At 34.5% G+C, this 15,038-nt stretch overlaps 1 protein-coding gene across 7 annotated transcripts in view; it reads right to left on the minus strand.

Moving 5' to 3' along the window:
- Positions 1–8,286: 8,286 nt before the first annotated feature.
- Schip1 (Schwannomin interacting protein 1) overlaps positions 8,287–15,038 on the minus strand; it is a 46,508-nt gene continuing 39,756 nt past the window's right edge. For all 7 annotated transcript variants that reach the window (XM_073968299.1, XM_073968301.1, XM_073968305.1 and 4 more), the window contains exons 7-10: positions 13,330–13,447; positions 12,891–13,270; positions 8,895–9,169; positions 8,287–8,820 (exon numbers count right to left, since the gene is read on the minus strand). In XM_073968299.1, the coding sequence (XP_073824400.1) occupies positions 8,757–8,820; positions 8,895–9,169; positions 12,891–13,270; positions 13,330–13,447 (837 nt within the window). In that variant the 3' untranslated portion in view covers positions 8,287–8,756. The remainder of the gene's footprint in view (positions 8,821–8,894; positions 9,170–12,890; positions 13,271–13,329; positions 13,448–15,038) is intronic.

Here is a 15,038-nt window from a genome sequence, read left to right on the forward strand (position 1 = left end):
TTTGAAAGCTTATGGTTAGCTAGCGACACAGTATTTACGCTAGAACAAGGTAATGATAAAAGGAAGAGACGGCGCCCTAATGTGGATTATAGTGAAGGAAGAAAACTTGCTTCGGAAGTCTGCTATGAACACGGCAACAATACCAAACCCTTGATTCATGCCGCCTCTGTTTCGGCCAATTTGTCAAAAGAAAAATATTTAAACTATGTTCTCAAGGAAGTTCGGTATCAACCAACTAAATTGAGAAAACAATTAACTTCGACAGAGAAAATTTATGAACGATATATCCAAATCTGAACCAATTTCAATATGATGTCTCAATAATGTTTTCTAGACCAAATTCCGTCACACACTTTAAATTTCATCACAATTGGACATATATAGCGTGATTGCTGCACGAAATATCTAAAATCGGGTGAAGATATATATGGGAGCTATATCCAAATCTGAACCGATTTCAATATAATTTGGCAAACATATTTCTAGACCAAATCCTGTCACACGTTTCAAATTTCTTCGAAATTGGACAGAAATTGCGTGTTTGTTGCACGAAATACCTCATATCGGGCGAAAATATATAAGGGAGCTATATCCAAATCTGAACCGATTTCAAAATAACTTGGAAAATTTATTTTCAGTCCGTATTCCGCCTCATATTCCAAATATCATCATAATTGGACAGAATTTTCGTGTTTGGTCCATCAATTACTCGAAATCGGGCGAACTTATATATGAGAGCTATATGTATATATGAACCGATATCAATCAAATTTGGCAGATTAGCTTCTAGGCCGATTATAAACATCTGCACGAAATTTTGAAGATCTAGCTTGCCCCTGTGATTTTTTGCCTCAAAAACATATCATCGGCCCCATCGTGCTATGTGTTTGTAACGCATAGAAATAAGGGTCGTAGACCCATACTTATATATACCAAAATGAAAGTCTCGACGAGCTGAGTCGATCTGGCTATGTGTGTCCGTTCGTCCGTTTGTCCATCTAAACTTTGTAATCACGCTACAGGTCGCAATTTTGATCGGATCGTCACCAAATTTTGGGTGTTGATGAGGGTCCCGGAGGGGAAGAACCTATTGATTTTGGTGATGGTCAGATAATATACAGGGGTCGAAATGGACAAAAAACTTATTTGGAGAAAAAGTCAACGTTTTATTTCAAATCGAATATCTCCGCATCTATAAGGAGTACATCAAAAGCAAAACCTTTACAACGATGTATAATAGTAGGTTGTCGTAGATGGTCAAACAACGAAGATATCGCAATAGTCGCTAATACAACCCATCTTTTCATTTCTGTGATTTTAATTATAATGACGAATATCACAGCTTTGGTTGGAGAGTTTCCAAAGTAGAATATCCCACCTTTACAATGATGCAAAGCAGGAGAAATAACGGAGATATAGCATTAGTCGGTAAAACATCCCATTTTTAAATTTTTTTCGAAATCGCGCTACAGGTCGCATTTTTGATCGGATCGTCACGAAATTTTATGGGTTAATGGGGTTCCATTGAGGAAGAAGCCTATTGATTTTAATGATGGTCGGATAATATGCAGGGATCGGAATGGGCAAAAACTTATTTGGAGAAAAGGTCAACGTCTTATTTAAAAACCAATATCTCTGTTTCTTTAAGAGGAAAGTAGAAAAGATCACCTTTACAACGATGTAAGGTAGGCTGTCGTAGGTGGTCAAACAACAGAGATATCGCAATAGTCGGTAATGCATCCTATTTTCCGATTTTTTTGTAATCACGCTACAGGTCGCAATTTTGATCGGATCGTTACGAATATTTTGGGAGTTTATGCGGGTCCCACAAATGAAGAAGCTTATTAAGTTTGGTGATGGTCGGATAATATTCAGGAGTAGGAATAAGCAAAAAGTTTATGTGAAGAAAAGTCAACGTTTTTGTCTTATGCGAATATCTCCGCTTCTGGTAGAAGTACTCCAAAAGGAAAATGGAAGAAGAAAAGATCTCCTTTATATTGATGCAAAGTATGTTGGCGTAAGTGGGCAAACAACCGAGATATCGCAAAAGTCAGTAACATATCCAAATTTTACATTTTTTGTAATCACGGATAGTCACGAAATTTTGGAGGTTGATGGGGCCCCACAGAGGAAGGAGCCTTTTGATTTTGGTGATAGTCGGATAATATTTAGGTGTCGGAATAGGGAAAAACTCATGTGGAGACAAATTCAAAGTTTTATTCTTTGTGAATATATCGGCTTCTAGTAGAGGTATTCCAACGGCATCTGTCAATGGAAGAAGAAAATATTACCGTTACATTGGTGTAAAGTAGGTTGGCGAAGGTGGTCAAACAAGCGAGATACCAAAATAGTCGGTAATGCGCTACAGATCGCAATTTTGATCGGATGGCCACGAAATTTTGGTTGCTTATGGGGGTCCCAGAGAGAAAGAGGCATATTATGTTTGGTGGTAGTCGGATTATATTCCCTAAAAGAAATGTTAACTAGTGAAAAGCTTATGCACAGGGGTAGTGGTGTAGGGTATCACATGGTCGGCCCCGTCACAACTATAGCCTTTGCTCACTTGTTTTTAGTATTAATTCATACATATCGGATGTGGAGCAGCTTCGCTGTCCTCAAACTTTTCTTTTTTCAAATGCATTTTGTTTTTTACAACAACAATGGGGATTTGCCCATTTTGCTGTGCTTTCCTGACAAACGCTTAACACTGCCTTTGAATGTAATGAGTTTGGCTCTGAACGCTAACACGCCGTGACAACACATTTTTCCTGTGTTTTTCAAGGACGTGGGTTCAAACCCCAGCCTGGCTCAACTGATTTTATTTATTTGAGAATTTTGCATTTTTTTAGGCGAAGATAATCTTTAGACTTTTTTAATTAATTTCTCGTTGGAATCGAGCTTAATGATCAATAATGCAAGTGAAAAAGGAAAGCCAACGATTCGAACCCACTGAAAGTACTTCGTATCGTTTCCCACAAACAAACCCTAAGGGGTAACTCCCCAGCCGTATAGCCGAACGAAATGGATCGATCATCATATTTTTTTAATGGTCTTATAAACTACTTAATAATCTCGTCTTTAAACGAGGGAAAAATATCCACTTAAAAAAAAATAGCGGACTATCAAAGCCAAAACGAACCAAAAAACGAATCTTACAAAAATGTGAGAAAATCGGGCCAGATTTTAATATTAGCTATATTATGGGGCCCAGATTACCTGTAATTGGCCATGTATGCATATTGCAGCAAAATCAAAATCTGCCCCGATTTTCACAAATTTTTCTAGAATTCGTTTTTCAGACACAACAATGAACTGGTAAAGTTTTTTCATCGATTGGAAAATAATTGTGGTCTGAGAGCGATTTCCTAAAAATTCCCCTTTCGCCCCTATACAAGGTATTAACTTGTCATCATAAATTTTTGTAGACATCGCTTTTTAGGCACAATAATGAACTGGTAAAGTTTTTTCATCGATTGGACGCCTTTAGAGCCTTTTCGTGAAAATTTAACTTTGGTCCCATACAAATTGCTATGGAAACAATGATCCCTCTGGTTGCACGGGTTAACGGCCCAGCAAAATGTTTGCCTCCAAAGATGCAGTTAAATGATATGTACAAGTGATCTGGATGTGCATCAAATTATGCATTTTCACTGATGATTTTTACAAGAGCGTGACTACTGAAAGATGCACTCCAAAGCACTGCATTTTAACTAACCCTTTGGCACTGCATTTTAACTGACCCTTTGGCATTGCATTTTAACTAACTCTTTGGGGTAGAATAGGAGGCAGTCCAAAGCACGTGTTTGGTACAGGCATTCTGCGGAAATTGTGCAAGCCATTACAAAATATACCAGAATAAATAAAATGCATTTATTATTTGTGCAAAACAAAAATATTAACAACTTTATTACATTAACACAAATTATGAAAATTCTCCATTGAATTCAATCGCAAACATGCGTGTTTCCTCCGCTTGCATTTGTTCCAAGCTGAACTGTTTTTGCTTCATTTGCTAAATGGGTTGTCTTCCCATCACCAGTTAAGATTTCGCCACGTACTCCAACAGCACTCCATTCGGAAATTTTCTTCTGGTGAGTTGCCGGAAAAATGTTCACAAATTAAATATTATTTAAATATTAAATATTATTTAGTTTGTATGTTTGGACATGTTAACACGCTTATCTCTTTTTTTTTGGATTTGTCTGCTGCAGCAGTTGTCAAGTAGTTGGTCGATTACCCGAAGTAATCATATCCACTGGCTAATCTTATCTCTTTTTGGAAAATGAAAGCCGCTGCCTGTAGAGATGTACAATCTGATTTATGTACATATAGGGATCTCTAACAACTGCTAATAAAATGTAGCGAACGGAGTGCCTTTTTCACGACTCCGTTGAACTGCATCCGGATGTTGTTAAAATGTGACAAGTGGATGTGATTCTTTGGATTGCATCCAAATGCGGTTAAAATGTGAGGACTGGAGTGCCTTTTTCACGACTCCAGTTGAACTGCATCAAAACATGCCGTGACAGAACTAGTCCACATTGCACTACTTCCAATTTATTTTGCTGGGGGTTAACCAATCGCCATATATATATATATATATATATATATATATATATAAGGTTTTTGTATCAAATGAAAAAAATTTAGGGGGTAGGCGTTTCAAAAAAAAAGACAATTTTGTCATTTTTGGACCGCCCTAATGTCCAATTTCAATGAAATTTGGAATTTGTGATGGAATTTGATGTAGAAACAAGTAAAAAAGTATCAGTCGGCTTTGCCGACAGAGATATACCCTCAGCCTATACGCTGAGGTTCGTTGGTTCGGTTTTGTTGGAACAAAAATATCTATTTTGGTTCCAAAAATGTGTTTGTTTTGTACAAACATTGCAATCCAAATCCAAAAATACCATCTTTTGTTCCGAACATAGAAAACAAAAACAACTTTCGAATTTCCGCAATATTGTAAAAATCGTTAACAATACCGATTGTAGGAACAATCATAATCTAAATTTTTTACAAAACATATTGTCAGCCCTGAAAACCAGATACTACATTTTTTGATTTGAGTGTATATACTTCTCATATACACTTTCCACACAACTTTGATATAAATAGCGCGTATAATATTACGAGCATTGATGAACGCAATACATGGTTTGCTACTTTAGCTGACAACAAAGACAAACAAAAAGCCACAAGCAGCCACCACAACATAAGGAATAATTAAACACCATAACAAACATGAAAAGGAAAGAAGAATAAAATAAAGAAGAAGAATGAAACAAAACAGAAACAAACAAAAACAAGAGTCTCATTGTTGGTATACATACACACAAAAACAAAGATAAAGGCAGCATGTCATACAAACACCACAACTCACCAAAATTGTTTTTTCAACACGGCATCGAATAGCGAGAGAAGAGAAAAAAATTTTCGAAGAAAAGAGAGAAATATTGTTCAGTTGACACAAACTATTTTTGGATTTAACAAAAACGATTGTTGGATTCACAATACTACATAAGGAATCCAACAATATGTTAACAATACATATTTTGCTCTTGGAATATTGTTGGATCAAACATATTTTTTTCTCTGCGTGTATGTGAATTGAAACTTTCATTTACGGACAGATCGAATGTATTTAGGGTATTTTCAAAATATTATGACCCTTTCTGGACATTTAAACTTGCCGACAAAAATATGGATTAGGATTAAAGTTCAAAAGTGTTGCGGAGGAGGTACTTGAAGGAATGGACCGACAGAGTCCATTAAGGAAATGGATATTATTTTGCGAGTCATATCTTGGTTGCCCCGTTCAAGAGATATCGTGCATCCCATTTTAGTGATTTTTTTTAAATATTGGGGGGAAGTACCGGAAATTGTGGACCGGTATGGCCTATCTTCGAACTGAAACTAAGTTTGCATAAAATATGACGAAGGCCAATTTTTGGACCAAATCGGTTGGTCAGTTCGAGAGCTATCGTGCTCTCCAGACACTATATATGGTGCCATAGGTTTTTTACACTGTTTTCTCAAGAAGTATGGACCTGCCCCTGAAAAAAACTTTTACCGCCGTAATGGAGGCTGCGAATGCAAGTTGCTTAAACAAAAATCAAAGTAATTCGAGAGCAGGACCTGGATTCTTGTTCTATGAAAATTTCAAACGAAAAATATTTTCCTTATTTTTTTTTTTTAGTTGAAGTTTTCTTCTAAACGTTTACTGTCAGTGTGGACCTATATTGATATTTTTTTGCATAGATGGTTTCTATTTACAAAGCATTTGGCGAAATTGGCTAGAAAATATGGATAAAACGTAAAAAATACTGAAAATCGGGGTATACCCTTATATGGGGGCTATACCGACATGACCCATTTTTTGTACCAATGATTCTATATGTAACCAAATGTCTCTATCAATTTTTAAAGGTTTATCTTTAACCTTGCGAAGTATAGCACTTAATATTGGGAACCCATCGCTTTGGTTTAAGGTTACATATCGTCAGCATAAATGCCCGAAGACGTAATCCACAAAACGAAAACTTTACAGGAGAAGCAAAAAACGTTATAAAATTAAAAACTGTTTTATGAAGGCGAGTATATGGAATATTATCGATCATATACGAAGGAGAGTAAGTAGTGAAACCAAAACCGCTGAAGTGCTTAGTTTTGAGATTCTCCATTACAACAAAATCTGCAATATTATCCCATTTTCCGAAATGCCATTTCTTGAAAAAGGTCGTTGTTTTTGAACGTAAAAGATTGAAATTTTGCCAGAGCATTTATTTTAGCTTTATGTATCAGATTACGTCAAATTTCATCGATTTTCGTGTCGGTTACGTTTTCGGACATTTATGGTGACAATATATATGGGGCTCTAAAAAATTGACCTGAGAACTCAAAACTCTTTTGGGGTTTGGATCTAATAACTGAATACTATCACCCCAACTTGGAATTTCCCACTACCAGATTGGCTGTTGCACAGTCTAATCAGTGGTAGTCATAAGATCCTAAATTAAAATATACATTCGAACTTCTCTATAAAGTAGCACTTGAGGACCGATGAATTACTACGTTATAGAGAAAATTCGTTATAGAGAAAAACGTTTTTATATGAATAAACATAAATTGAATTTTAATTTAGGAGTGAAATTTGAAGTGATTTTCATTTGTTCTTGATTTTGCCACTCACAATGAGCAAAATATATGATCGGGAACATTGTTTCGAGACTCCAGAAATGGACAATTCATAGTTAAAGTGTCGCAATCGATATTAATATGGTCTTCAATCGTAATATCTTCAATACTATTTCTGTACATATTCAGGCCCTATTTTTGACATAGAAATATTATTTTCTCCAATATCAGCAGTTTCTATAGCTGTCCTAAAAAAAAAACAATTTCCGAGTAACTAATCACGCTAGTCTTTAAAAATTTATATTATTTTCAAGCAATTTTCATTCTAAAAGTGCTGATAAATGAGTTTTGATTATCTTTTTTAGTGGGCACTGTTGTAAAGATCATATTTGGTCGAAAGTCTCAAGTTCCATTCAATTTTCTATACTATACATCATGGTACAATGAAGTAGAGGTAGGCCAGGTATGAAAATCACTGAGAAATGCCACCCTGCAGCCATGGCTTAAAACGTCAAATGGCATGGTACAATAATAATGGTAGATGTAGCTGCATAGCTATCCCGTATTACAAAAAACATATGGAACTTAGAGCTTCACTTTTTATATTCCAAAAGTGCCATATAGCGTAAAAACATTTCTTTAGCTAGGCTCCAGAATATTCTTGTTGGAAAAGTGTTCCAAAAATAGCAAAAGTTCTTCCCAAACTTATGACAGTGAAAAAATGTCATTCACTTATTTTCTAATTGACAAGTTTGGCTAATCTGACATCGTGATTGCTGGCATCCGATTTGCAGATAAATGTCAGCAGAATTTTTACAAAAATTGTAATTTTTACATTCCTGTAGTTTTGGAACAAATTTAAATTAACATCAATATTTTATTTTGCCACATTTTTGTCCTTGTTTTCAATTTTAAGATATAGTGTTACAGCAGAAGTTTTTTGTTGGAACAATTCAGCGATACATCTACCTCTATGATTGCATAATGTCAAAAACAGTACAAAATGTCAACCCTGCTTTTGACAGATTAGGCCATAAAAAGAAAAAAATTGTAATCAGCTGTTAGCTGTGGCCCACCTTCACTTTATTCTACCATGCTATACATTTTTCTTTTAATTGCTGCTAGTTTATAAATAAAACAAATATTTAGTTTTGTTTTAATTTTGAATGTAACTCATTTAAATTTTATTTAAAGAGAGATGCATCGCAGAACACTCTAATAATAATAATTTTGTCTTCTTTTTCATTATTTTTGTTTGTGGTTGACGTTTAGAGTTTTTTTTTATAATTTTAAATGATCATAAATATGTTCATATATGTAAGTGTTTTTTTGTATTATGTATGTTTTTTGTATATATCATATATGTACGTAAGTATGCAGTGTATAATGTATGTACGTAGGTATGTTTATAATTTGTTTATGTAAGAGTTATGCAATTAATAATTAGGTTATGATTATAATTAAATTAATAAACTTAATAAACATTGCCTTTATCTAAGAGTTTTTCTTCAAATATAATTAATTTTTCGTATTTTTAACTTTATCGCCATCACCGTCATCCTCATCATCGTCCTTGTGACCGATTTAGTTTTTGCTACGTCACTAAAAAAACTACAATTTTATTTTGAACATTTATTTAGTGCTGATATCCGTTCTTGTTGGGCGATATGTTCTTTTGCTCCGCTAAAAGAAAAAGTAGTGCAAACATTAAAAATAAGACTTTTGTTTCTTTTTTGACGAAGTTTAGATAAACTTACATATAGCGTGTGAGTTCTTCAATGTCGACTAGCATTGCATCCTGACTGTCGTGTAAGTCATCACGTTCCATGAGATAATTTACAAGCGTTTCATTGAGTTCTTCAATATGTGTGTGCAGACTATTGACCAATATCTGTAGTTGGGCAATATTCATTTCGGTTAACATTTGCCGTGACACACGACGTTTATCCGCTGACATTCGTACACCGACTTTCTCCAAGGAACCTCGAATGATAGCCGTAATGGGTGATACGGATTGATTTTGACGTTCGATCTGTAAAATAAAAATAATATTGTTTATTATTAAAATTAAAGGATTCATACATATATATTCATAGATTATACCGTTTACAGCACAAAGAATGTTAACACCCCACCAATACCAAAATTATTTTTTCAACTTTTTTCAATTTCTGGTCGAAATTGACATAAATAAGGCGACATAAAGTCCAACTATTACGACGCCGAAAAATAATTTTGGGCGTTATGACCGTTCAGACCATGGTCATAAAGAAATAAAATAGGGCCCAATGCCTTGCGTTAGTAACATTTTTTTAAATTGGCTTTATGGGGTGACTCCCACTTGTAAATATCAGAAAAACGAAAAAAATATTAGCTTATGTTAATGGCTCAAGACGACCAGAACAATATTGCCTAAGATATGAGCTTTGGAAGGTTTTTTTTTTGTGTTTTGTATGCTACAAAGAAACTAAAAACTTTTTTTTCTCGAAATGACATTTTGAAATCGGTGCCAACCCTAGCTCGAAAACTAATGAACCGATTGCAATACAATTTTGTGGGGTTATCAAAACCTAGTCCTTCATCGACCTACATATTTTACTTTTAAATGTTGTTTGCATCAGTTTTCCAAGCCAAAAATTGGAATTTTGACTATTGTGCTCTACCATTTCATTAAAATCTAATATTTTTTAGAATAATCGATCGGTGATGGACTAGTTCTTTATGTTCTAAATAAGCCCACAAAAATATATGACGATTAGTTTATTAGTTTTTGAGCTAAAGTTGGCACCGCAAAACGCTTTTACAAAAAAGGGTTTCTTGGACGGCCATTTGGCACAAAACCACATAATATTTTTCAAAAAAAAAAATAAATAAATAAATAAATCTGGCACTAGATTAAGATGTCTTTATGATAGGTCCAATTATGCGACATGAAATAACATTTAACGGACATAGCTCCCGCTCACCTGAATAGGTTTGAAAATTTTTCTTTTTATATGTTAAGGTCTCTTCAGCTGCGTTTGGATTACAGGTCCGTATAGTTTTTAAGAGTCCTATACTATGCCAACATTCACAAGAAAACCCATAACGGTGTTGCCATATTTTCGAAGAATTTCCCTGTTACAATAAAAATGTACCAAAAAAATTGCTAAATTTTTTGCCTCATCGGATTAGGTTTGAATCAAATAAAATTGAAAAAAGATACTACGTATGCAAAATTTGCCCAGTTTTTATACCCTCCACCATAGGATGGGGTTATATTAAGTTTGTCACTACGTTTGTAACTACTCGAAATAATCATTGTAGACCCCACAAACTATATATATTCTTGATCAGCGTGCAATTTTACATCGATATAGCCATGTCCGTCCGTCTGTCCGTCTGTGGAAATCACTCTAGCGTCCGAAAGGATTGACGTAGGTGGATGAAATTTTGGGAAAATCTATTATTTGTACGTAGGACTTTTGGTATTGAAAGCGGGCTATGTAGGTCCACGCTTTCGTATAGCCCTCATACAATATGACGCGTGACGCGTCGTCGTTTTAAGGAATTTTTAAGATATTTGACCCATTTTACCACCGAATTGGTTGTAATTTTGTATTTTGTGTTTCCAGAGGCCAAAAAACATTCATACCAAAGTTGGTTTCTATGTCCACGTTTTGGTATAGCCCCCATATAACGCCCCATATAAAGTACGCGTCATTTTAATATATTTTGAATGTATTAGTCCCATTTGACAACAGAATCGGTTGCAACTTTATATTTTGTGTTTCCAGAGGCTAAGAAATATTTCTACCATAAAATGTTTATATAGGTCCACGTTTTGATATAGCCTCCATAGGACGATATCTCCCGATTTTCGGTATTTTGAAGGTTTTGGTCTCATTATCACACCGAGATGGCTGAAATTTGGTATTTAGTCTTCGTTGGGGGTATAAAACGTCCCCCCAGAAAACGTCCCGCCATCATATAGCCCCCATAGAACGGTAAATTCCGATTTGCGGTATTTTGAAGGTTGTGGCCACATTAATCCACCGAAATGGCTGAATTTTGTGGTGGAGGGTATAAAAAGTTCTGCCCGACCGAACTTAATGCTTTTCCCACTTGTTTTGCTTTAGTTTAGTAAAATGGAATATTCCGGTAAATCCTACAAAAAGTTTGAACCACTTTATTAGGTACGTGGGTTCAAATCTCAACCTGGAAAGTTACCAAGAACTTTCATATAAAATCAAGAAATATTTCAACAAAAACGTTTTAATACCATGGCTTAAATAACTTTTTGATTTCGTAAGACCCCTTCTGAGCTTCTCAAATTGTCTGAGAACAAATACCAAGTGTTAGCAATAATATTAGGATCGATAAACTACAAAGGTCATTGAAAATATTTGGTATTTTGGCTCAAGTTTCATTATTTAACTCTCCTGGCAGTATAAGTGTAAGCAGTATCATGCTCAGCACTCCACCACAGTTGACCACATGTATCAATGCTCGAAAATTGGTCTGGAAGAGGCATTCTTCTACGACAAATAAAGTAGGAAATTGTAATCAATTTTAACACAAAGGGGTATGATATCCCCGACTTTTATACAGCTGTAGTACCTATATAGTCAGGTAAAAACGTTTTTAATATTCTCAAGTTATATATTATACCCAGAACAAAGAATAAATACCAAATTTCAGTAGTTTCGGTGGGATATTGAGGACACAACCTTCAAAATACCGAAAATCGTAAGGTACGCTTCTATGGGGGCTATATGTAGACGTGGACCAATACTGTATATTTTATACACCCATAGAACACTAAATTACAAATTTCAGTTATTTCGGTGGGATATTGAGGCCACAACCTTCAAAATATTGAAAATCGGGAGGTACTGTTCTATGGGGGTTATATTACGCAGATTTATACTAACAAAATACCGACAAATAGCCAATTTTCAATACCCAAAATCTTAGGAGTAATAGAAACTTCTATACAAAATTATAAAGATCGATCTTAAAAATTGCGACCTGTATCTTGATTTCAACGAACAAGAGTTTATATTCTTTAATATTTCAATGTGTAACAATGACAAGTATAGTTTTACTTCATCTTATGGTAGAGGTTATAAAAACTAAGCGGTCAGAACGGACATAACCTCAAAATTTATTTTTGGGCCTTATTACCTTTGGGAGTTATGACAGATCACTATTCAAATAACATAAGCCAAAGCCAAAGGAAAATTAATATTCTAAATAAATGGTTTAATCAACGCTTAATAGTCTGCTTTTATTTGATAATGTATGTATATTAGGGTGACCCAAAAAAGAAAAAAACTAAAAACCCCTATTTTTCCATTTGATCAAAAAACCTTATATATGAAACTTTATGACGTTCTGTTAACATTATATTTGAACAATAATTGCGGAATTTAGGGCATTTCCGTGAAAATTCATATTTGGTCCCATACAAATTACTATGGAAACAAAAATCGCTCAGATGGCACGGATTAACGTTAACCGATCGTCATAAAATTTCATATATAACCTTTTTGGATCAAATGGAAAAAAAATTAGGGGGTAGGCTTTTCAATTTTTTTTCTTTTTTTTGTTCACCCTAATGTATATATTATAACCATTCATAAAATTTGATATCTCGTAACTTGTTAGGAATGGAAAATGGTTTTCATATATATTCACAAATACTTCCAGCTTTCTTCTAGGTATACCTTTGCATTTTTCGCAAAACAATCCCCATTCCAATTGCAACTTACCTCCATTTGCATATGAGCCATTTCTTTGGCCTGTGCCAAAGCCATTCTCGCTTCAATTTGTAATTTGGCCTGTTTGGTAAAGAAATCACACTCCAAATCCTCGCTGCTGTATATGGCTGACATATGCTGTTCCTTTTCTGTTTGTTTACTTCCGGTATTATTGTTGATAGAGTTATTCGAACAACTGATAGATAGGGGTCGACCGTGATATGGATGTAATTGAGTATTATCTGTAACCGGGTTGGTAACGGATGCTACCGCTGTGCCACCAAAATTGTGAATGCTATATTGTGTTTTAGATTTCGATAGTTTGGGACATGTTTCTGAATCGGAACTATGACTTTCGGTGTCTGATGACATGCCTGTAATGCGAGAAAAATCTACAAGAGAATGATGACTGAATATGTGACCACCCGCATTGTTATTGCCGTATTCTTACCGCTTTGTAAACGCGATTGTGTGCCAGATTTCCATGGTGATCTTTCCTGTTGTTCATTGCAGTTTTCTTCAGCACCCATGGCCAAACGACGTCGTATTTCTTCTCGATCATTTCGTCTCTAAAGGAAAGGAAAGGAAAATCGTTTAATTTTTCTATTATTTGGTTTATATTTACATAATGAACATTTAGTCATTTGCCTTCATTCAATCTCTTACACTATATCTCTTGGAATCCTCAACATTTGGGTCTGTGACTCTTAAAAATTTGTCTACAATATTATAAAGAAATTCAGCATCGCAAAAGGATGCATCCTTTGTGAACAGTGTCAGCTCAATGTTTGTCATTTTACTTTGGCTGTACACCCGCGGAAACATTCCATCAACACAATCGCCCTCATTTTGGGAACACGATTTATATTTGTACAATAAACGACGATTTAAATTTGGCAATAATTTAAATTTTAAATCAAACATGAATTTTTCAAACATCTTGGATGTCTTTAATTTGGAAAAATATCACAGGCAGAGAAAAGAAAAAAACTTTAATAATTTTTTGAATGAAAACTTCTTCCACTTCTTTGATAATGTCACCCCACCGACAGTTCGACACTGATTGACCTACACATAAATACGCTCACGATTTTTTATCCTTGCGTTGCAGCAGTTCATCGTCATGAAAATAAAATTTGCCTGCTACTTGTGTTCAACCCTGATCTTAGACAAGGAGCGGAATGTTTAGAAATTTGGTTTTCGTTTTGGTGTGTGTGAGAGAGGGAGAGAGTAAATATTGTATCTTCCCATAAATATCGAGCAGATGTTCCAGTTTTACTATAAACACTAGGAGATGTGTACAGAAATCCCACCACACATGGATATTATGTTTTTACCAAAATTGAAATTTGCCAAATTTTCCAAATTATTTTTTGCGAAAATTTGTTTTTTATTGTAAGAGTAGCTATAACCGAAAATATCATTATTCTAAGAATATTTTTATGGATTTGTCCCGCTTTGGCATATTCTCCATTTCTGTAATCGTAACGTTAACACAAAATGTATAAATAAATAATTTATAAACAAATAAATATTAATATTTAACAAAAACGTAGATAGGTCATATAACACTGTGCAACATTTTTTAGGTGATCTTGTGCAAACAATTCGAACTGAGGATTTTTTGAAAGTCCAGACTCAAACGACAAGAAACCCTATTTGGGTTTTGTCCTGTCAGATCCAGTTCGGATTTTATGGCCCCATCTAAACATGGTTAAATATTGAGTTTTTAAAGAAATTCGGGGCTATATCTCTGAAACCAATGCGAATCTTCTTCTGACCTCTGAAGCAAATTTGTAGATAAGGACAAGAATATAATATTTGGAGAAATAATGAACTCGAAAAACTACATTTATTGGCTCAAATTTTAAAATATATGCAAAAATTCCCTAATTTTTATTCATTTCGCACCGTATCTCCAAAACCGTTAATTTTTTCTGAATATTTTCTTTTGGAATATTCCCTGGAATGTAATACACAACTTTTCAGAACATGTTATTGTTGTAAAATGCCTCTATGCCATTGTTTTCAGTACATTTTTCAACGACGATTTATTAAAAATGTCAATAATGTAGTGAAATCCTAAATGCGAGAATAAACTGTCGGTGTGAACTGTGTTTGAAATGCGTGTTGTAAAGTATATGATGCAAAATACCGCTG

Source organism: Musca autumnalis, unplaced genomic scaffold (genome assembly GCF_047663935.1).
Source record: "Musca autumnalis isolate F117 unplaced genomic scaffold, ASM4766393v1 scaffold_2, whole genome shotgun sequence".
Lineage (NCBI taxonomy): Eukaryota > Metazoa > Arthropoda > Insecta > Diptera > Muscidae > Musca > Musca autumnalis.